The sequence below is a fragment of the Phaethon lepturus genome, unplaced genomic scaffold (genome assembly GCF_000687285.1).
Source record: "Phaethon lepturus isolate BGI_N335 unplaced genomic scaffold, ASM68728v1 scaffold3093, whole genome shotgun sequence".
Taxonomy (NCBI): Eukaryota; Metazoa; Chordata; class Aves; order Phaethontiformes; family Phaethontidae; genus Phaethon; species Phaethon lepturus.
The window spans coordinates 1-23,757 of record NW_010526776.1 but is presented as its reverse complement, the minus strand read 5'-3'; the positions used below and the strand labels follow the sequence as shown (position 1 = coordinate 23,757).

The 23,757-nt window shown below is 39.3% G+C and overlaps 1 protein-coding gene across 2 annotated transcripts in view; it reads left to right on the top strand.

The window, feature by feature from the left end:
• Nucleotides 1-10,556, top strand: part of HAAO (3-hydroxyanthranilate 3,4-dioxygenase) — a 36,153-nt gene extending 25,597 nt beyond the window's left edge. Inside the window, exons 7-10 of one of the 2 annotated variants that reach the window (XM_010283161.1) lie at nucleotides 5,880-6,025; nucleotides 7,710-7,778; nucleotides 8,962-9,048; nucleotides 10,436-10,556. In XM_010283161.1, the coding sequence (XP_010281463.1) occupies nucleotides 5,880-6,025; nucleotides 7,710-7,778; nucleotides 8,962-9,048 (302 nt within the window). In that variant the 3' untranslated portion in view covers nucleotides 10,436-10,556. The remainder of the gene's footprint in view (nucleotides 1-5,879; nucleotides 6,026-7,709; nucleotides 7,779-8,961; nucleotides 9,049-10,435) is intronic. The other variant, XM_010283160.1, reaches the window with a different exon arrangement.
• Nucleotides 10,557-23,757: the final 13,201 nt, after the last annotated feature.

Below are 23,757 nucleotides of genomic sequence, written 5' to 3'. Positions count from 1 at the left end.
TAATGCTTCGCCATGGGAACCAAGACACTACTGACCTTTAGTACATAACGTATATAATAAACCTATGAGGGAAATTTGAAGAAGTGCCCTATAAAGTTGTTTTCCTTTCTGTTCAGACTTCAATAAAAAAACCCCAAAACCTAATATTTTTAAGAGCTCTAAAGATCAAAGCAGTTTCGCAGCAGGTACATCTTCTCTAATAAGGTAGCTTCGTTCTTCTTTACACTCTTAAACACTCCCCAGACAGCAACATCTGAAGCAGAAAACTCACAAGTGGAATCAGTCTGACGTTTTCACTAATGTTTCTAAGGGTGTTTAGTAGTAGCAGCTGACACATGCTGTACAAATCCTTATGTCACAAACGTAGTGAGGTCTCAACACTTGTTATAATGAAATATCTTATTCCTGTTCCATGGAAGCAGAAGTTACGCACCAAGACGATTAATGAAATGCCCACAGTCATATAAAAGGCAGATTCAGAAACAAAAATCAGGATTCCTGCTTTTGGGATTGGAATAGTGGTCAGTATTTCTCCATACAATTTATCATTCTTAATTACAATGACCTAGCTATATCATGAAGAGCCTTTAAACAGAATTATGTCCTAAATCCTGCAGTGTTGTTGTTCTAATTTATTCCCTTCCTTCTGGCTGGTGATATCTCCATTTGAAGAGGCCATATTTCTTTATTACAAAACTATTTTTCAAAGCTTTCCTCAAACTTCTTTGTTTCAATTAAGAAAAAAAAAAGTTGTTTAGTTTCCAGCATAGATTTAATGACACAAAGAAAAATGAGCCTAGAAATAATTACAGGGACAAGTCATAAATTAGCAATCATGCCAATTCTCAGGGCATGCTACAAAAACAGATACAGTTACAGAGGGAAATGTATGATTACACCAAGAGGTTGCTATATTTTCAACTAAATGTTTCTGCATCTATACTCAACAATGGTGAAATGAACCAACTACTCCTGAAGTAATCAGTCATCATCAGTGGTTTCACTCTGGATTTTTATACGGAATGAGTTAACTACTTGTTTTTTCAAACCCAGATGCCTGAAATTACGTCCCTCAGTCCACAGGTTTTATTTGCAGAGGTATTAAACTCCTGCTACTCTCATTGACATTTCTATTAACATTGAGAATAAAGCAGACTTTTCATAGGAATTAGGTAGGCACATATGGGAAAAACATCTCGAAGTATATATTATTGCTGCCATTGGCAGTTAAACGTGAAATGCTGCAAAACTGTCACATAAGAACTATTCATTATGATATAGTATTCTCTAAGAGATGGAAGGTATGATTAGAAAATGGACAGAAATAAATGAATACCTAGTTCTCAAATGACTTGTGAGCTCCTTAGCCCTAGTCTGGACCCATTTTATGCTCAGTGAAAGGATTACAAAACAAAGAGGATCTAACTGATCCACTTCGGATAAGGACATCCGCTTTTACAAAGGGAGACACCATTTGTAAGGGAATTTCTCCTTGTGTGCAGGCCACAGCATGCAGGGACAGACTGTTTCTGAGGCAGCACAGTCACTTAGGATGGAGAGGCTTTCATAATTAGTAAGAACATATACTGTGATTTAAAGATTTGAAGATTCTTCCTCCTAGAATGCACTGCTTAGATGTGAAGGATGGCATGCCACTGAAAAAATACAGTTTTTCATAAAGCCAACATGTAATCAGTTTGATAGCTGAAAGTATTTCAATATATTGTATTTCATGTGCATTAGTGCTCTTTTCCTTCACAACAAACCTTGAAGAAACAAGGTTTGCAAAAGGCTTGTGAGAACAGGTTGGGGATGGTAGCGCTCAAGAAACACTCTGGGAGAATGAGATGGTCTGATTTCTTGACAGAAAGCTTAGGCACCTCACTGGGGTAGGGAAGGGGGAGCTTCCATGTTAACATAAGAGTTTGGGGTAGACACACCCACATATACATAGTAGGCCTGTGGCAGTCCTCTTTATTGCTATCAGAACTACTGTACTCCAGCAAGTTCAAACTCTATTCCTTCCTCTCTGTTGAGGCTGTAACTACCTGTATGTTCACTGGCTGTTTTCTTGCAAGCTGTTCTCTATTTTTGCACAGCTTCATATTCTCAGTCTCAGTACAGTCTCTATTGTTTATCTGAAATCAACTTCCTCTAAAGCCTGTAATTTCCTTTTTTAAATATTTACAAACTCATTTGGTAAGCATGAGGTATTTTTCAGCTTAACATGATATCATCACATTCTGACTTTAAGCTGAAAAGAGCTATAAAACCCATAAAGACACATTACTGTGATACGAATATTTAATAGTAGTGATCTACAAAAATGGACTTTACTATTGAACTATTTAAATGGTGTCTCCTAAACATGTGAGAAAATATTAGACTTGATGTTCCACTTAGTGATATATTAGTAGGAGATAAATACACGAGACTTTTAGCTCACTAGCTCAGAATTGCCATCTTCGTGCATTTTGCCAGCTTATTTTTACCCTTACCATCATTAAACACGTTGTCTCCTTGTCTCACAGTATTACTAGAGCATAAGAACTCTGGAAACACACCAACTCACACTTCCTGAGATATTGTTGAAAGGTAACGTACAGGCTAAGCGGAAATATATGCAACAATATCTAAATATAAGCCATTAGCCTGATAAGAAACACTCTTTACTTTGGAAACACTCGTTACTTTGGAAGCACCAGGCTTCAACTCTGGTACGTGTGGGATCAGAAAATACTAGATTCCCCTCATTATAGCTCAAGTTCACAAGCACTAGGGCACCTGCAGCTTTCAGCATCATGCAAGGGGTAAGTATTAGGGTTAAATGAGGACTCAGTCAAGTAAGCTATTACTTGACTGTCAGACATGTCATGCACTTCATCATCACAGTGCTCTCTTATTTGTTCTGCAGTAACAGGTAATCAAATCATCATATTGGATCACGCTAAAGGTTAAGGTTCATTTTGTGCAGACTCAGTTTTCAAAGGTCATTATGCTATCACTAGGCAAGCATCATTAACATCAAAATTAGTAATAATATAAAACCCCATCACAGACCAGGGCCCACTGACAAGTGTCAAGAGACAGCTCTTGTCCTGAAGAACTTAAAGTCTAAAAAGAAGTTCACCTTACTTGGAAGCGAAACTGTTAGAAAGTGCCTGTAACATCAGAAGCAAGAAAGGACAGTGCTCTGTAGTAAGCGTAGGGTGTGTTACATTTTACATTGGCCCTAAGTATGCACAGGTCACTATTTACTGTTGTCCCGTGTGTGTGGTCCCCGTTGATCAGGACAGCTGGAGTCAGAGATCACTAGAAAAAGGAAAACTAGCAAAATCATGTTTATGGGGAATATGTGACAAAAGTTAAGCTACAAACTTAGAAGTTTATAGTTACTTCTCATTGTTTAGATTTGTGTTGCTTCTTGATCAGAACACAAACAAGTACTTTGGCTTTTTTGTACTCTGAATTCCTTGCAACTCATGGGGAGCATTCATGGTTCTGCTTGCCTAAACCATCACAGTGCCCACCCTAGAGATTCAGATTTTTTCTGTCCATTGTCCAGCATAGGAAGTCTGAATTTACTTGTTAGCTTGATGCTGGAATTCTTGACCTGTGGAGAAGATGTATCCCCTTGAGCTGAGCAGGACACCCATGGCATCTCAGGATGTGTCTCTTACCCTTCCAGGTGCTATGTACTTGTTTTTTTGGTTGTGGGGTTTTTTTGTTGTTGTTGTTTTGGTTTGGGGTTTTTTTGGGGGGTAGGAGGATGTTTGGGGTTTTTTGTTTGTTTGTTTGTTTTTAATCTCAGCTAGGACATGCATTTTAGTAAAAAGCCCTACCAATGGGTAACTTTCTCATATTCCAAGAGGAATATGAGATTTTCTAAATTCAAGAGTCACCTGTTTTATTCTGATAACAGGAAAAAAAAAATCTATCATATTCGTATTACTTTAGAAGGCAAAGATTGATATTATTAATAAACAAAATATTTAAAAATCTATTGGAATACTAATTGCACTGAGTACCTTCTGATAAAATGTCTTAATTTTTTCTCACGCTCTGCTGTGTGTGAATATATCACATAATATTTTAGACCTTTATTCTGTACCTCACCCAAGCCAAAAAACAATGTTCCAATACAGCTATAGTTGAGCATATCTATAATTTAAGGACAAAGTGTATAGGTATTCCTAATTACCTCCAAAGCAAGTTTCATGAACCTGTGAAAATTAGGAGGGAAAAAAGAAACCCTCAAATTGCAGTGTGAAAATAAATCACCAATGACCTTAACACTGTTTTTTAGTGTTATCGAACAATAAAATATAGAAAGTTCAGCGTAGATCTTGTTAATGATTCCAGGCCCAGATTCGAATAAATCTAAAGTAAAGATTTTCTTTTTCCTTCTGGTGCTTACTTTCTCTGGAGGAGTTTGCTTTTCAGTAAAAGTGTGTTAAGTATTTGAGTCAAATACAGAAGTAGGAAGCTTTAAAAAAACCCACAACCTTGAACTAAAATAGCTTTCAAACAAAAAAATTCCTTCTTTTGCTGCAGATTTCCTAAGATTGCTTTCAGTATTTCCTGAAAGAGGCGTTGCTGAGAGAAATCATTTGCAGAAACACGTTGACTTCTTCCATTTAATTTGATATAATGGAGACGAAATTTGAATGGCAAAACCTGTTTCTACAGTAGAAGGGTTAGCATCCCATCCAGATTGTCTGGAGATGGATGTAGATATTCGGTGCTAGTTATGATCCGTTAAACCAATACACTGCTATCACTTGGATGCACCAACTTTCACACATATTATTCAAAGACTGCATACAAAATGGCCCTCCATGGCAAACTGAGATGAAACCCTCAAAACACTGCAGAGCAGTGAAATACAGCTTTAGAAAAGAATCAGAACATTGCATAATGAATACGCTAATACTTTAAAAAGACCTATTGATTACTAGTACCGAGACCACAATTCTGCTGCAAGTTTATTACCTCAATGCATTTATAGGAGACAGCCATCTAGTGATTTTTTCCTGCATCTAGTTAGCATTATCACTTGAAATTACTCTATAGGTGTTCCCCCATGGCATCTTAGAACAAACTACTTAGGATCACCAAGGTGATTGCACTGTCTCTGCACTTCTCTGTGAGCTGGTAAATAACTAAAGCTAATTTCATATACCAGCAACACACAGCACAAGTCTTGAATATCACCAGCTACACTGAAACTGCATTCAGTCCTCCAGCTATTTTAAATCAAATCAGTTATGAAGGAGAATTACTGGAAATTAAATCCTGCTAGAACTCCAGGAACACCACAAAAAAGGCATTTTATTAGATTTAAGCTTGTGATAACCAGCTTGCTTCACTGTAGCCAGTATATTTAAAAACACATAGGGGAGAAGAAACATAAAAGTTGGTACTAACTACATGAAAGATATAGGATAAGTTGGTTCTATGGGCCTAATTCCACTTGTATGGGGATATGCAAGGGATAACTCAGCAAAGGCTCGGAGACGATACATCAGATTTCACCAGTGCAAAAGCTCATCTGAAAGAGAACAAAGACTATGCCAGCAAGAACTTGGTAGTCTGTTTGAATGCATTTTTAACAAGCATGGATGCACAACAGTTCTGACAACAGCTTCAAAGAAACAACTCCATAAAGATACACAAATAATACATGCATCTTACAGCCTCAAGTAAGAAGTCCTGATAATGACCATAGCACTGTTTGCCATTACAACTGACTTTTGACTAGATTATATCTGTAAATTGAACCCTTTGCAAACATTTTACTATGTTTTTACTCTAAGCTGTTTACAGCTTAGAGATCAAGGGAAGCAAGCATCACTGATCTCTCTCTGCCTTGCTTACAGATGAACTCCTGAAGGAAACACCTTTCCCACTAAATTCCACTTCTGTTATGGAGCCATTTTCCTTCCAAGGCTGGTTAAATGATCATCGTGGCAAAATAAAACAGAAGAAATCCTTGAGTATGTTTGGAGATAACTTTGAAACAGAGGTAGGGAGGTCTAACGTCTCTGAAAGAGAGGGATAGTTCTAGCAGTACAGATTATAGGTGCCTGCTGTGCATACTGAGTGAATCCAGACCTGGGAACGTGTCCTGGCTTCAGCTGGGATAGAGTTGGTTTTTCTTCCTGATGGCTGGTATAGCGCTGTGTTTTGGGTTTGGTATAAGAATAATGTTGACAACACTGATATTTTTGGTTGTTGCTAAGTAGTTGTAGTGCTTATACTAAGTCAAGGACTTTTCAGATTCCCATACTCTGCCAGCAGGGAGAAGCTGGGAGGGGGCACAGCCAGGACAGCTGACCCAGACTGGCCAAAGGGATATTCCCCACCATGTAACATCATGCCCAGTACATAAACTGGAGTTGGCTGGGGGGCAGGAATCGCTGCTCCGGGATGGGCTATCGATCACCAGGTGTTGAGCAATTGCTGCATTGTGCATCACTTGTTTTTGTAAATTCCTTTATCAGTAATATTACCATCATTATTTCCTCTTCTTTTGCTGTCCTATTAAACTGTTTTTATCTCAACGCACAAGGTTTTTTTCCCCAATTCGCTCCCCCATCCCACCTGTGGGAGAGGCGAGCGAGCAGCTGCATGGTGCTTAGTTGCTGGCTGGGGCTAAACCATGACAGAATAACATGTAGTCAGCAGAGAAAATTACGCACCCCTACAGAACAACTCAGTCTTAGCCTGCCTAGCCCTTCTGAAGCACCCATCTTTGTCCACCGATCTGACTAGCTTAGGGCAGGGGCTTCCTAGCTCAGATATGCTGTTTGCGGTATCAACCTGAACCTTATTTCCATTAATTTCCTTGGGGATTAAAACAGCTTGCTCTCTCCATCACCCCACTATTTTCTAAATCAGAAATACCAGTGTGATACAAATACTACTCACAAGTGTGTTCAGCTTCCCTACGTGTTTGAAGAGCATTCTTGGTGCCAAGTCTAATCTGGGTGTGTACCTACACTTTTATTCCTCCTTCTCAATCTACATAAAATGGAAAGAAGGAAAACTGGACAGCACCAGAGAGCCTTGGCTGTGCTAAAGCATTGCACTTCTTGGTTTAGTCAAACACAGTCTAGTTTGGGTGTAAATGAAGCTGTCACCATTTGATATCCATGCTGTATGCATGATAGTTTACAAAACATATTCTTTCCCTGGGTTACTTGGAGTCACGCTCTGAAGAATCCAATACATTTGACAGCAGAGTGACAGTGTAGGACTGTCAGGAGAAGACAGAAGGGGCAGATAATGAGAAAAATGAGGTCTGGTCTGCAGCTTTTCTAATGTTAATGGAAAAATCTTTTCTACTTCAACAGGCTCTTGACAGGGCCCAGAGTTCATGAGGAGGAAGTGCCTGTTCCAAGAACAGAAGCAGGAAGGATATAGATGCAAAGCTGAGAGTGGGAGGAGGCAGAAGGAATAGATAAGTGAGGATGCAGAGAAGCATAAGGAGTGGCAGGTGTGATCAGTTCCCTTTTTATCAGGGGGAATCGATATGAGAATACCTAACATAATGTGAATTTTAATGTCTGTAAAAATAACATCTTCTATGAACATTTTTCTGTAAAAATAGAATGTTTCAAATGCTGTAGGAAGACAAATACGTACACTTTGGTCACTGGGATGAATTTGTTACTTTTTCTCCCCCCACCCTTTTTTTTTTCTTAAAGGTTATAATTTATGGACCAGGAACAACTGAGAAAAGTAGAAAGAATTCAGATATTTGGATATGGCAGCTGGTACGTGACAATTCACATATGTTAACCAATGAGTTCATGTTTCAGTTCAGAGCAGACTGAAGAGTAGTAAAGCCTTCTAGCACCAGCAGCAGAAACTGAAATTATTACCTTCCTTTTCATAGAAAAAACAACATCAACAAGGCACCACCCTTCAGCTTTTAACTATGATGAAAAATAATCGTAAACTACTGCCACCCTAAAAATAGTCTCTCTTTTTCCTCACCTTTTATGTTGAGGACAGAGATACTGGCATCCTTCATCAGGTCTTGGTGGGGATTTTAACGTACCATACCTAGGGTATAGCCTATAAATACATTAGAATGGCTCGAGTAATAAAAAAGCATCACCTATTACTTCTGCCTTGAAGCATTTGTCCTCATACTGAAGTCAAACTGGAATCAGGTAGACTAAGCTAATAAAAATCTAAGAACTTGTTTATACTAAAGCACAGTGGTAGGTGATCCAGATGCCCTTCATTCAACTGGCTTCTAGGAAACATTTACAGCCCAAGAGGGAAAAAAAAACCCAAACAGAGAAAAGCTAGTTTTCATTTACACAAGTGAGCTAGTTTGGGAGGCACATACTTCTATCGGTTCCTGTTTTGTTGAAATTCACTGAGACTATCAAATACTAATTAAAGACATAATAATCTTGAAAGACATCTGTTTACACTGCAGCTTACAGTAGCCTATGTTGCTGGCAAGAGCCTGGCTCCTCTGCTAGACAAGATAATGAGGCCATTCTAGCGTGGATGGACTCCTATTAGCAATTTCTGTCAGATTCCTACTGAACTGTGAACTGCTTTTCAAGACTTAATAAGGTATTGGGAATCAGAAAAGTAGAAGAGGAGCTTGAAGTATTCCAGGAGGTTATCTCTGTAATTTCCAGAGCTGTACCAACTTGCAGGCTGCGAGGTTAGATTGGTAGCAGTGTACCCCCAAGAGTCAGGCAATGGGTTGCTGCTTTATGATGGGGAACAATGAACCATGAAGCATGTTTTTATTGATGCTAATAGTGTCAGACAGGGAAGATCAGCGGAATATTTAGCTAGGCCTTATGGAATAGAGCAGGTTTGAAGTGATCTTTCAATGTGAAAGATTTCCCTACTTACTTGCAGCATTTTCATTCTGCTAGTGACAGGACATGGAAAATTAATAGCTGGTTGTCTGTTCTTTCCTTTCAGGAGGGCACATCGACTGTTACCATGGATGGTAAAACCCTGACTCTATCTGCTGGTTACAGCCTGCTTGTCTGTGCCCAGTCTACGTGAGTAGAGATGAACAGTGGTTCAATGATTGCCCAGCTTCCAACAACATAAATTCTGTGTATTTGGTCCACACCAGACTGGACATCAGCTGGTGCAGAAACACAGCATCTGTGAATGCAGGATTTGCAATAGTCTCTATTATTCCTCAGGGCAGAAGTGTCTTCAGGGGGAAAAAGCCAGACATTCATTCTAGCTCACCTCTTATGATTAAAGCCGGGGAAAATAAAGAGAGATAAGCACTACCAAGAAAACGCAGCATGCAAGAGACCATGCATAAAGGTAGAGGGCACAAATACACCAATCGGCAATCACAGCAGATTCTCTAAGCCTCAGACCAGCCTTAATCAATGTCAATGTGGCAAGATTTGGGGTCCAGACTAAGAACATAGCTCTCTTCCTAGAGTGGGATGCATATGGCCGTTTCTGTAATGATGACACACGTGATCTATGCAAAGGAAAAAAACAGTCAAATTAGTTTGCAGGAAAAAACAGAAAGGAAAGTATTTGCCAATGCTTGTGAAGAGTGGCATAAGTTGATAAAGTGCCCACTCATGAAGAAGATGAAGGATGATGTATGCTTACTGGTAATGCAATACAGCAGATTATAGGCAGATGATAAAAATGGCCTTCTTTCCTACGGGAAAAATCTAATAAGTAGTAGTACTGACATTTGCACCTTTTGTACAGCACTGGAAACATTTGCTGAAAGAGTTGAAACCATCCAGCTGTGCACAGAACTGTTCTCTGCACCTGTGATCCCAACACATAGCCACCTCCTCTCTTCACCATTACTTTTACCACTTCTTTAAAATCACTTATCTTAAATTAATTCCTAGTCCTGCAGTCCAACCAATGAGCATCTGTTTTCAAAATCATGGCATAATGCACATGCAGAGATCTACCAGCACAGTTCATATTGGATGAAGATATTTATCAGAGCTGTACTGCAGGCACCTTTTATTGTACATATCACTGTTGCACACTGACTGATCTCTGGCCGTCTCTGCAACTGGCACAGAAACAGCTAATACAAAAGTGATGACCACAAGAAAATTCTGTTGAATTCGCAGGTACTTATTTTGTTGAAATAGTATCTGTACCAAGGTGATTCTGTTCCAATCCTCATGTCACAGAGATTGGAATAGATGCCTTTCCCCTTGGTTCATCCACATATATCCTCACCATATCATGATGTTTGGCATATATTGGTGATGAAGAGTGATTCCCTGAAATATCACAAGATACAGCAATATGGAAAGAGAACAAGTGTAACGGAACAGAACTTGTTTGTTTTCCCCTACTTTTCAGTAGCGTCAATGTTTCAGTTGTTGGTTTGAGTGTGTGGTTCTTCCCCATACACATCAGATCATCTCTCTCTCTACTTTTCCAGGTACTGCTGGAAGAGAGCAGAAGACTGTGTTGCTCTCTGCATTGCTCAGGACCCAAAACGCAAGCAGCCTTATACCTAGCTCTTGTGCCAGTTGACTTTGATGATAAATAAGTTTAAACCTACTTATCTTAATTATATTTTTAGTCAGAATGCCTGGAAATTTGAATAGTCTAACACAATGATTACACTGAATTAAGTGGAGTCAAGTGCTCTGCCCAGTTAAAACTTTTTTCAACTAGTTGAAGTTTCAGCAAAATCTAAATCAGTAATTATTTTTTTTAAAAAGAAACAGAAAAATAGTTCTTATCTGAAAGGAAATTAAAACAGATCCGAGTAGCAGAATTACTTATATAATAAGATAAATACTATCTAGAATAAGTTAAAGGCTTTTCAAATGCAAGTCTCTGCCACAAGCTGTAGAAAAGGAGATAGGACAGATACCGTTATGCCTCCTTAGGTAACAGTCTTCATTTCTTTGTCTCAGTTTTGTAATTTGTAATAAACTGGGTATAACGTTAGTTACCCAGCCCACAGTAGGGGACCTTCAATTGGCTCACAGATCTTCTGAGACCTTTGCTGAAAGGCCCTATATAAAACAAAACAAACTATCTGCTGCACTGCTGAAGGATGTCAGTGCTTTGTGAGGAGAGGAAGGTGCATTAGTAAAGGGGGGAAAAGTGTCTGCAACAACATCAAGCATTACTTAGATCACCACTGTACTTGCTTCAGGTGACTTATCAGTTTAACAAATCCAACAATGCAGTATCAATCACAGTCATCAGTAACATGCCACACATACCATGCTGGATGCTGTCTATGCACTATGCTATCAAGAATATAGCACATCAATATGACTCACACAGGAGCACCTGGGTCATTGACATTTCTTGTGCAGCAGAAATCTCAAGTCAAAGTAGCCTAAGCAGTGTGTTGGGATACAACGGAGCAGAAAAAAAAAAATTATAATCAGTTTCTGCTAAATGCTGCTTCTTTCTGAATAGCAAGGTTCCTCGCAGAAATAACAAATGTCAAATTATCTTTCCCTGCTTTTATTCCAGGAACTCTCCAGAGGGTTTTTTATTTTGCTTGGGTGTTTTTTGTTTTTTAAACACATATTTTCCTTAACATTACAACATCGAAAAACAGGTTGATAGTACCTGCAGGCATTTAAGCAATTACATGTTTGAGAAAGCAAAAAGTTACCATTTCTTGATTTTTTTTTTTTTGTAATTCTAATTAAGTTCCAAAAATATTTCTTTAATATATCTGTAACCTACAAAGCTCATTAAACTGAGATGTCATATGTGTTTTATTCAAGTGTTCATTCTTCTGATGAGAAATACTCAGATGGCTCAGCTTTAATCTATAACTTATATTTAAGTTCACTAGCTTTTCTAGTAAAGTATACAGTAGAACTTTGCTACATCCTCCTAATAAAGGGGACCTAATTTGAGAAAGTGAGCCTAGTCCTTAAGGCTATTATGGGTGTGGATTATCATGCATGAAAAGGAGTTGTAACACTCCCTTTGAACAAGGGAGTCATTTATCTGATTATCACTGGTATGGGTGTGTCTGTAGAATTGCCTACTCCCTGAGCGAACATCTATTGTTGAGGGATTTAGGGTACCAAAATGTTACATGCTTAGGCTACCAGTTTGGGGGTAGCCACTGCAGTGCAACTTAGGGATTTACTTCATATTACAGAAGTGTTTCTATATTTCACACTGAATGATAAGTGGACAAAACATGGCAACACATAGAACGATGTCCAGAATAATCAACAGCTCTTCATCTGTTCAGAGGCACTACAAGGCACAGAAATTTCAGAATAAAAATATAGGCATCTCTGGATTATATACCACGCAGTTTTAGAGACTTAAAGATTTAAAATTACAGCTTCACTCAAACTATATGTATGATGAAGTCCTATTATGACAACTTGTGCTTGAACACCTGAATTCTACCAAAGTCCTGTGCTAGGTGCCTCAAATCAGAGCAAGAACCAGACCAGGAGCATTATGCCAGAGCTCAGTCACCTGCAGTTCTGCCGCTGCCCATGCTCAGAAACCAGGGCTGAGCAGGTCGTCAGTTAACTTTTCAGGAGTTGTTGTCATCTAAAAATTAGATAAGAGGTGTCCAGTCCCATAAGTATGCCTAAGAATCAGGATCAAATCAGCATGAGAAGATTTATAAAAAGTCTTAAATACAAAGTACTAGGAGAAGAGTATTTCACATTCTAGTGTCTCTTTTGAGAATTATTTCAGTTGTTCTGTTTCCCCCCATCCCCTGCAATTCAGTAATTATTTGGTAGCCAGAGAACAAATGAGAGCACAGAGAGAACCTGTCATTTACTGCGTCCAAGATGCTTAACCACTGTGATTGCAAGACCTGCAACTTGTCTTTTTCCAAGTCTTCAAATAGTTCCAGGGGGCTCCTGATAAGTTATTGAATCTTTTTCAGGTGCTTTATTCTTCCTCCATATTATATATAGTATAGACTGTCCTACCAATGGTACATTTATAATTAGATACACCCACGCTCCTCTGCCTATGAGGAAGTTGGTCAGTTGCAAGTTTGGTTCCTGGAGTCCTTTTAGCTGTTCGGCTCTATGTATGTGTAGTCAGCCTAGTAGATACTTTGGCACCAGAGTTGGGATCACAGACTGGGGACTCCAGTGCTAATATTGCCGTATAAAGAAAGCTTTCAGGCTCAGGTCAGTGGCAAAGGCTCAGTTAGGCATGTTGACTGGCAAACTGCCCTAATGCACTCCTGTTGACAATGTGCTTGTTCAGGCATGACCACGACAACACACCAGTACAAAACCACGTCCTATGCATATACATGGCTATTTTCTTTACAGGTCTTTCTGTACAAGGTGCACCTGCACCCTGATTTGGGCATCCGTTTTCCATCTGAATTGTACAGATATTGTGTCACCTCATACTTAATAAACTTACTACATCTTGGCAGGATGGTGCTAACCTCAGTAGTACGGAACTGCATAGACAGTCTATTTGTTGCTCACTGTTTCTCTGAGACTCAAAAGCAAAGCCTTTATAGAAATGTCTATTCTAAACAATATTACAATAAATCCTACACAGACCAGAAGCCATACCTGCACCATGCTTCATAAATTATTACCTTAAACACATGCAGGATTGTCTGGAATCACAAGCTGGAGCTGACTTGAAAGCTTAGAAACACAGACAAAGGAATTGGAGTCTACCTACAAGCACCTGGAGAGAGTTATTCCAAGCCTGAATTCTCACCGATCCTGGAAGTCAACAGGAGCTTTCCCCTTCACTTAAAGAGGGAAAAGGTAATGCAGCCCAATCCTGCCAGTTGTTGATTAAAGCACCAAGAGAGGCTGTGGTTGTTTAGTACCTTTAAAATGTTTAATCCCAATGAGAAAACTGGAAAGTTTTGTAAAGAGAAAGATAAACCACTCATTTTTAGCTATTGATATATTTAATTTCTATTATTACAGCTCAAGGAATGGGCCCATGTGAACCTCATGAGGTTCAACAAGGCCAAGTGCAGGATCCTGCACCTGGGTTGGGGCAACCCCTGATATCAATACTGGCTGGGGGATGAGGGGATCAAGAGCAGCCCTGCCCAGAAGGACTTGGGGGTGCTGGTGGATGAAAAGCTGGACATGAGCTGGCAGTGTGCACTCGCAGCCCAGAAGGCCAACCATATCCTGGGCTGCATCCAAAGAAGCGTGGCCAGCAGGTCGAGGGAGGGGATTCTGCCCCTCCACTCCGCTCTGATAAGACCTCACCTGGAGTCCTGTGTCCAGCTCTGGAGTCCTCAGCACAGGAAAGACATGGACCTGTTGGAGAGGGTCCAGAAGAGGGGCACAAAAATGATCAGAGGGATGGAACACCTGTCCCATGAGGACAGGCTGAGAGAGTTGGGGTTGTTCAGCCTGGAGAAGAGAAGGCTCCGGGGAGACCTTCTTGCAGCGTTCCAGTACTTCAAGGGGGCTTAGAAGAAAGATGAGGACAGAATTTTTAGCAGGGCTTGTTGCGATAGGACAAGGGGTAATGGTTTTAAACTAAAAGAGGGGAGGTTTAGACCAGATGTAAGGAAGACATTTTTCACAGTGAGGGTGGTGAAAGCCCGGCACAAGTTTCAGGTGGTGGTAGATGCCCCATCCCTGGAAATATTCCAGGTCAGGTTGGACAGAGCTCTGAACAACCTGATCTAGTTGAAGATGTCCCTGCTCATTGCAGGGGGGTTGGACTAGATGACCTTTAAAGGTCCCTTCCAACCTAAAGATTCTAGAATTACGGCATTTAAATGCTTTAAGGAATGATATAAACATTATTATAGCACTTCAGATTGAGCAAGTAACTTAATACCTTACAGCCAGTCTTTCAGTTCATGTAAATTAGCAACATAGATCAAAAATATTTAAAGTAATTAGTGTCTCCTATTGCCACAAGGCTAGACAGGCCTGACCTGATCAATTATTTATGTTCTTGTTTTGAGCTATGCTGACTTACATGAATTATAGAAATAAATTGATAATTTCTCCCTATATTACTCCTTAAATGTTGAAATATGAGACAATAACAAAAATATGTTGATTAGCAAGGTTACATTATACATCAGCACCAGTTCAAAACAACTAGCATTGCTTGAGGTAATCATAATACTTTAAAAAAGAAATAATTCAGTAAATAAAGCTTAAGTCTTCACCAACTGTTTCGATAATATTGAAATAAGACCTATAAAAAGCATCTTTATGCAAAATATGTATGTTTGTGGTTCTGAGAACTACAAGAGGAAAACAGCGACTCTCACAGATCATGTAGTAAACATATCAGCGATCAACAGCAGAGCTCAAGATTGTCCAATTTTTAAAAATTAAAAAACAAACACAGAACAGTTAAGGCAAGATAATAATCTAATGCCAACTACATTTTATCTTGCAATGCAAAGTGACAGCTTGTAAAAGTCAAGAAAGGAACTCTTCTTCCTCTATGCTTGCTTTATTTTTAGATCTTACTTGTCCTTTGAAGTAACAAACCTTATCAGAGGCAGCAAAGCAGACTAGGTGGATCAGTAAACTGGTGAAATCAGGTGTATTGTAGTAAACTCTTTCCTCAGACCCTCACAGCATGTACTCATACCTGTAAACAAATCTTATCTTATTGCATGAGGATAATAAATGCTTTAATTCTGTTAGAAAATGTTCATTGTACTCTGATTTCAGCTCTCCAGCCACATTTGTTTTATAGAACTGATGCACATAAAGCAACCCTCCCACCATCATTGCCTATAAGTAAAGGCAGAAAAATTTCTTAAGCTATTTAACAAATTCCTACATTACAGTTTGTGTTCACAATGCAGACATTTCAGGGCCTTGGACATTCTTTTTACTTATTTTATTTTCCATTAAGTAAATGGAAATCCAGAGTGCACTTTGGGCTAATAAAAGTCATCACCTCCTGGTCTGTTTCTGATAGAATACACAAGTACTTGTAGAATTATTCTTCAGCATCAAAGTATGTAGAATAACAGCTGGCTCTACCCAAAGTAAAATTGTTTATTTTGAAGACAACAAAGTTAATATCTGCCCTGCAGCTCAGAGCAAATATCTGACCTACACGTCCTAGCATTATCTGTTACAGAAAGATCTTATGTTGGATCCAGTCAGCAATATTTTCAGTGATTGTCCAGAAAATATGGAAGCGCATAAAAACCTCTCCCTTTTAACATTACTGGAATTTTGACTGAAGCTTGAAAGCTAGGGTAATATATACACACACACAAAGTCAGACTGTATCCAGCACTGGCAAAGTCATTAGGCAAATCAATCCTAATGCACACATCAGATTCCCTTCTGCAGAAAGGTCTCCTCATTGAGGTCTGTAAATCACAGAACAATTTTCTAAATTGCTGTTGCTCTAGGTTAACTACATCTCCAACATCTTTGGCCTGGTAATTCAGCGTAAGTTGCATCAGAAGCGCATCCTGGAAGATTTGAACACCTCTTTGTATTTTTAAAGAGTTGCTAAATAGGTGCATGTACATGGCCATACATAATTTTTTATTTAGCTGTGTCCCTTGTTTGGGAGATGAATTATGCTGAGGTTGGGGCAAAATATTTACTACATTATATAACCTTATAAGCCACTGAGAAAGATGTCATGGCTATGACAGCGTAAAATAAGCATAAGCACATTTGGAGCTTCAGTAAGTAATTTGGGTACATCTTTATTATGTCAGAGAAAAAAAGAACTTCTGCAGTGATGTACAAATATGTACAGCAAAAATATTAAAGATGTTTTAGTGATTTTCCCCTTGACAGAAACGTGGGCTTATGTTTCACTCATAATATATAGGAGAGTTTAAGTCTGCTAAGTTGCCCAAAAGTCCAAACCACATGCTTTATGGCTTGAAAATAAATTTGACAATCCAATTGACTAAAGCAGCTAAACATGTGCCAGTGTTCAGAACTGAAACTGGAAAGCTTCAGCATATAGTTTCCGAACACCACTGGGGTTTAATCCTGAAATACAGTCAATTGCACCCTACCTAGCTTTTTGGTATATCTCCCTTCCTCCAAAAACCCCAGGGCAGCATCTGGACTCCACGCAGAAGGCAGATTTGGGCACGTCCAGGTAGGCTCCACAATAACCACTGTGCTGAGTGGAGACCTGCACACACAGCACACGCCTGTCCCTGGCTCAGCCACAAGGAAATACCTGGGGAGTCATTTAAGTGCCACCCTGCCACGCTCTGCTCTCAGGGTGCTGCAGAGAGCTACCTCCACTGAGGAGCCACGGGGCCCTGTACTTTACTTTTTCCAAGAGCTGAGCAAAGCTCTTTCTCTTCTTGCAGCCAGAGATCTAACCTCACTTTACCCGATAGTCCCAGGAAAAAAGCAGTCTCACAAGAAGCAGAAGCCCCAGGAACAGCTCCTATCTCTGCACAGGAGAAAGAATTCAAACTCAAAGCTCTGCCGTCCTGCAGGAACATCCCAGTCGCAGGCTCTAGTGCTAGGGGCATTTCCACCCCATCTCGGTATTGCAGCGAGGTCAGCTGAGCCACGCAGGAAGCACCAGAGTGTTGCTAGTGAGCTAGAGGATAATCCCTGCTGCCCAAATAGAGTTGCAGAAAACATTACTCTATAAAAATTAAAACAAGTACTGCCAGAAAGCACATATCATTACAAAGCCATTGTTCCATGGTCAATTATTTGCCTGAACACATTTGCGATCCGAGCTGTCTATAGCATCTTGGCATACGTTACAAAATGAAGGTGAACAACACATTTTGACTTGGGGGGGCGGGGACGGGACGGGGAAATCATCAGCAGATTGCCAAACCACAAATAAATCAGCTTTGTTTATGACAACCTAAAAAAATGGTAATTACTGGTTGCTGCCTGATATCAGTGACTAACAACCCACATGGTTCAAGCCCTACATGCTCTATTACTGAGTGGCAAATAAATTTTCAATGCGCAAGCCCCCTCATCAGACAATATCTTGATATCTCTTCAGGAGGAGAATGGTAAACACTGAATGAAACCGAGTAAAAGCTTCACAGAATGAGAAGAATTTTTTTTTTTAATCCACCAAAGATTTTGAGATTAGCTTTACTTTTAAACCAATATAGAAAACTGTATGCCAGCACTGGAATCAGGAATCAGATTGCCTTATGCCATAAGACCTAGTTTAAAATGAATATTAACCAACTCTGTCTTCTATTTCCAACGTGGATGACATTGTTCCTTTGTCTAAAGCTATTTTTCTCATCTTTTGGATATAAACTAGACAATTTACACACAATTCTTCACTGAAAGCAATTTGCCACTACTCACATCTTTGCCATTTTAGATGCAGCTGCCCTGATTTATGCCAGTATGCTAACAGAATCAGGCTGCTACGCTACAATAACACAAATGTTGCTTTGTTGTGTTCTGCGTCCCCCAAAATACCATTGCATAGATGCATAGAGTTTATTTATACCATATACATATATAAACACACACATTATACACACATACATATATACACACACACTCCCCTATATGCTCCTCCTGAGTATTGTTATGCAGTAAGTAGCTGTATCTTGCCCATACTGGTGAAATTTGTGCCAAGCATGCTGTGTGTTCTTGGCGTTTTGTAACAGGACTAGCCCATTACTGGCAGTCAGAGAAGTAGAGATTGATACTAAAGGTCATTTTTATTTATGTCAGACACAGGATGTTTCAGAAGCTTTTATGGAGCAGCTACATCTGCTCTCCTGTGGGTTGGATCCACTCCATACATACTGGTGGAGGACAGAAAAAGCAGTTCATACAAGAGGGAAGCACTATCCTGGGCTTCATTGGAAGGCGACTACTCTAAATGCTCCACCTAACCCAGCCTTTTCACAGCATCCCAGGCAGTGGGGCTGTGCAGCTCACAGACGTTCCTCACAGAAGACCAAAGGTTGTTTTTTATTACCAGTTTTAATCTAATAGAAAGGTTTCATGGCATTTATTTCCTCTACAGCAAAATTAACTCTACTTGCAAAGCTTTCTTCCCCTCAGAGCGAACTAAGATATAGGCTCAGAAGCCTAAACCCGCAATGATATTTAAGTGCCTGAGGAACTGTGCCAGAGCGTCTGGCAGGGGAAGCTAAACAGACTCAATTTTAAAAGGGAACACAGTGAATGGAGACACAGACTGAAAGCTCAGGAGAATTAAATACTCCTTTTATCTACTATGGGGGGAGCTGTTAAGTGGCAAAGCAAACTTCTTTTCTATTCTTGCTTATCTGTGTGCTTCAACCCACCATGAGTGCCATCTCCACCAGTATTTGAGACCAGCCTTTCCTGCAGCTGGCACCATGTTAGTCACAGATGCTGTTTCCAGGACACCAACATCAGTGCAATGGGAGCTGGACAGAGAGAAATACAGCTTGTGTGATCACATGAACATCCTCAAGCTCCTTGCCCCACAGTACTAAAAAGTACTCTTTATGAAAGGTACTAACATTCATCTTGCTTAAAAATAAGACACATAGAAACAGCTGAAAATATTTTGAACAGATTAATTTACAGAGCCTGGGTGTTTTGGTATTAAACTGTCATTTTCCATATTTATTTCTTAACATTTTTGCATTGAACCCATTTTATTAATTTTCTCATATGTCTATACTGGGACAAATGCTATTCTCAGCTGTCTTTGTGTGAATATGCAGCTAATGGAGTTACCCTGATCTCAGCACTGCAACAGAGGACAATTTGGTTCCTCATCTACATAGGTGTTATAGCTAAAGTCTGACACAATGATCGAACTGCATCAGCACATGAAGGTTGCTGATCATAAGGTGCACTCCAATATGACGCTTCTAATCTGCAGGTTATAACTTCACTCTAATAGCATACCTTATTCAAGATATAGAACAAATCTTTTGGTGCTTTAACACCCTTATTACAGCTGAGTTAGTCTTTACAGAAATGCTAGAAAAACAGAAATTGAGCTGCATTCTGTTGAAAAGGAACAGCTCCCAGATATGGATGTTAATATCTAGATAAGTGGAGAAGACAGAACTGGAGAGCAATGAGAACATCTAAAAAAAAGTCAGTTAACTACCTTTCTCATTATTTTGGAATTCAACTGAAAATGAAGTGCAGCCCAGAGCAATTTCTACAATTAGCTTGTTAATAATCTAAACAAAAAAGGTTTCTAAATTAAAACTGAAAGACCATTCATATTTTCCATTTTTTAGATTTGACCCTGCCCTAGCAAAGATTACACCTGCTCAGAGCAGATTCTACAGTATAGCAATGGAAAGCATTCAAATGCCAGTAATGCCTCCCATATTTTTATTCCTAAAAACTCAGCATGCAGAAGCCTTATAAAAAAAGAAAGAGGTTCATCTGAAAATATTTTAGGGGACTAGGACCGAAAAGAGTTTTCTTTTTGTATTGTATTGCTTTCTCAAATAAACAGACACTATTAGAATCTGACATTCATTTATCCAATTCGAAGAAGTAAGGTTAGGAAATTTATGCTAAAACAAGTGAGGAGTCGTTCTTGTGCATGTGTTTTAAAGGCACACAAAACCCCTTTCATTCTAAACACATCTACCTGATGTGTTTAGGGAAATAATAAACATAATTTAAGTTATCTGCCTTAAGGTCTTCACTGAAGATGTTCATGCTGTGAAGATTTCCATGGCAACTACTTAAAGTGACATAAGTGTTCCATTTTTGACACCTAAACAGAGATATTTTGTTTAGGGCCAAGTAAACTAACTTTCCTTTTCCTCTATGGAAACTAACTTCAGAATCATTCACTAAAGTTACAGAAACAAAAAAACTTATATTGTCTATCACATTTTTTAGAAGAAACATAATGTATTTACATATACACATATAACTGAAATAATGAGTTCTTTATATTACCTAGTATACAGTACCTCAGGTAGCCTACAGAAGGTCTACGTGAAGACTCTTATACCAGGCTGAACCCAAAGAGGCACAAAACCAGATTTTGTAGAACATTTCCAAGCCTATTGAAATTCATCTGCAAAGAGCTTCCAAAGAGATGAGAAGTGCTCAATGCTCATTAGAATACTCAAAAACCAGGTACTCACCAGTATACTGAAGCTGCTACAACAAATTGAAGTTCTGGCATGATATAGTAGCAAAAAGGGGAACCTAAATTAATAAGCATTGCTCCAGAGTAAAAAAGAAGAAAAAAACCAATCTAATACCTGCCTTAGAAAACACAAAACTGGAGCAGCCAGATCTTTCATACCTGTTTCACTCCCCTCCAGGTGCAGTCTTGATTTTACCAGGCAAGATTTAGGGGCAGGAATTAAGCACACTCTGCCAATCCCAACCTGCAGACTCTTTAGAGATCACAACCAGCCAGCATAGATGCAATCTAAGGTTAATTTAAAATGGGATGGGGCTGATAGGGAACACATCCTAAAACCATGTAGCCACAACTAACTCTCCTCTGCCCTGGTCTTCATGGTGATTGCTTGATCCAGCTGAATGTATTCATCTCACAGAACCAATGGCTGATAGCTTTACTCATCAGCTAAAGTCATACTTTAAAAGCTCTCCTTCTGCAACATAGTGTAGTTGATATAGATCATTAAAGTCAGCTTGAAAAATACAGTTTATTTTTATGCAGTCATCTGAAAGAGAATTTTATATCAACTCAAGTAAAGCTCTACACAATACCTAGTTTTTATATTCTCTTTAATTCTCACATCTATTTCAGACCTCCATTAAAACTGCATAACATTAATTTATTCAGGAAAGCTTAATAGTCTCCTGTTGGAAGTTTTCTCCATTAAGTTGATATTACTGTCACTTCATGGAAGGCCTGAACAGATGTCCTTTTTTTCCTGTAAGGGTTATTATTCAGAGCTATGCTCACAGAGGCAGTTTCTTACAGTAAAAGTGCCTGGAAATAAATGTTCTCTGTGATATACCATCTCATCTCCTTATCTTCTGACTGGTCAAACAATGACAAAACCATATTGTTCATTTTAATGGACATTTAAGGACTCATTCATGAAAGACATAATAGTGGTGGAGAAACATATCAAGGAAGAGCAATGAGTCAGACTGTCAGCAGCTACATCAGCTGGAGGAAGCCACGTACATCCAGGCTGCACATGAACTCCTTGAACAATTCTACTCTGCCTATTTTTACCACTGAAAAACATTTTAACTTTTACTCTCTTGGGAAAAAGGAAGAAGGCATAGTTTAAAGGGACTTGCCCTGGGATTGCAGTGATAGGCAGCAGAGCCTTTGCTGTGGGTGCCCTTCAAATGGGACAAAGGATAGGATGAGCTGAGCTAGAGAATGACAAGGCAGAGTTAATGCACAAATTCCTATACCTGCTCATCAGCTAGTGTCCTAAAAGCAGGGACTGGGCACAGAAACAACGCCATTGCCAGAGCTGAGTGGGGAGGGGATATTTATTCTCGCTGCCCCTCGCAGCTAATGTCACTGCCTCTCAACCTGGGCGCTGGAGAATGGCGTATTCTCCTTGTCTTTATTTGTTCCCACTGAATTTGTTAAGTGCTTTTCTTCACCAGGGATGACGATATTGAGTTCGTGAACGTGCTATGTGTAGCTTTGTTACAGCATTCGCTGCCACTTACAGCTACAAAGCATGTGGATAAGGCATAGTGTGGTTCCCTATGGCTTGGATAGACATTGCCATTGCTGCATGCTCAGGGGAGTTTTTATTTAGGATTCCCTGTGCTCTGGGAGAAAGCTAACCCTGTCCCTGCTTAGGCTTGTGCTATTGCTGGAGACTAGAAAGGAAAAGAAAAACTGCACAGAAGGCAAATCCCACTATATTTGAGTGATCAATAAAGCAAATACTCTATAATGTAAGACTCCCATGCTCAGCAAGGCACTGTAAAATCTCTTATTGAGACAATCTGTTTCCCTGAGGCTTGCAGGGTAAATAGCAAGCTAGAGAAAGGGAGCTACACAAGAAGCAGAGAAAGCCATCTGACAAAAGCCTCATTAGCCCTTCATTTCCTTCACCCACAGCATATGTTTGTTTCTTCTCAGAACTGGCATTTCTGAAGGTCTGTATGCTCAGTACTTATCCCAAGTATCTAGCAGTGAGAAACAAAGACTGCATAGTTCTCTGATTTAAAGAGTTATTGTGTTAAAACTTTGGTTCTCTAATCACTCTATGTTGTGAAAATTCAGGTGTCCAACTGAGAAAAAGACATCTAGAGTAGAACAGAGATGACTAAGAAAAAGATTGCTGCCACTTTAATTGCTTCTGTACCAAGATATTACCTCTTGATGTGTAAAAATCAAATTAGCAATATTCTCAGGGTGAGCAGTAATCTAGCAATCAAATAATTCCTTCCAGCTATATAGCAACAACAATGTGCTCTCCCATCCTACTGTCTTTTCCTCAGTATTTGGCACACTGTGCACTGAGCGTACTTTAAAATATCCCTATGCTGTAGACACTATTAGATTCCAATTAGTTTATGCCTTTGTACTAACTTCATAACTTTGAAGCTTATCAGCACTTGTGTTTCCATTTTATAGAGAGAACTGTATGCCATGGTTGGTGACAGTAGCATGGGAGCCAGTGAGCCAAAATGTTACTTCGAGACCTGTGTTTGTACACTGATGTCTCTCTCTCACAGGGAATTTGAAATCCAGCATTATCCAAACCAGTTTCAAAACAAACCTAGTATTTCTTAGCACTAAAAAATAACTTTTATGTAAAGCAATTTTTTTTTTACCCATATTTCTACTTTAATCTGATCATTATGGTCAGATAATCATCATGCGTTGTGACACCCATCTACA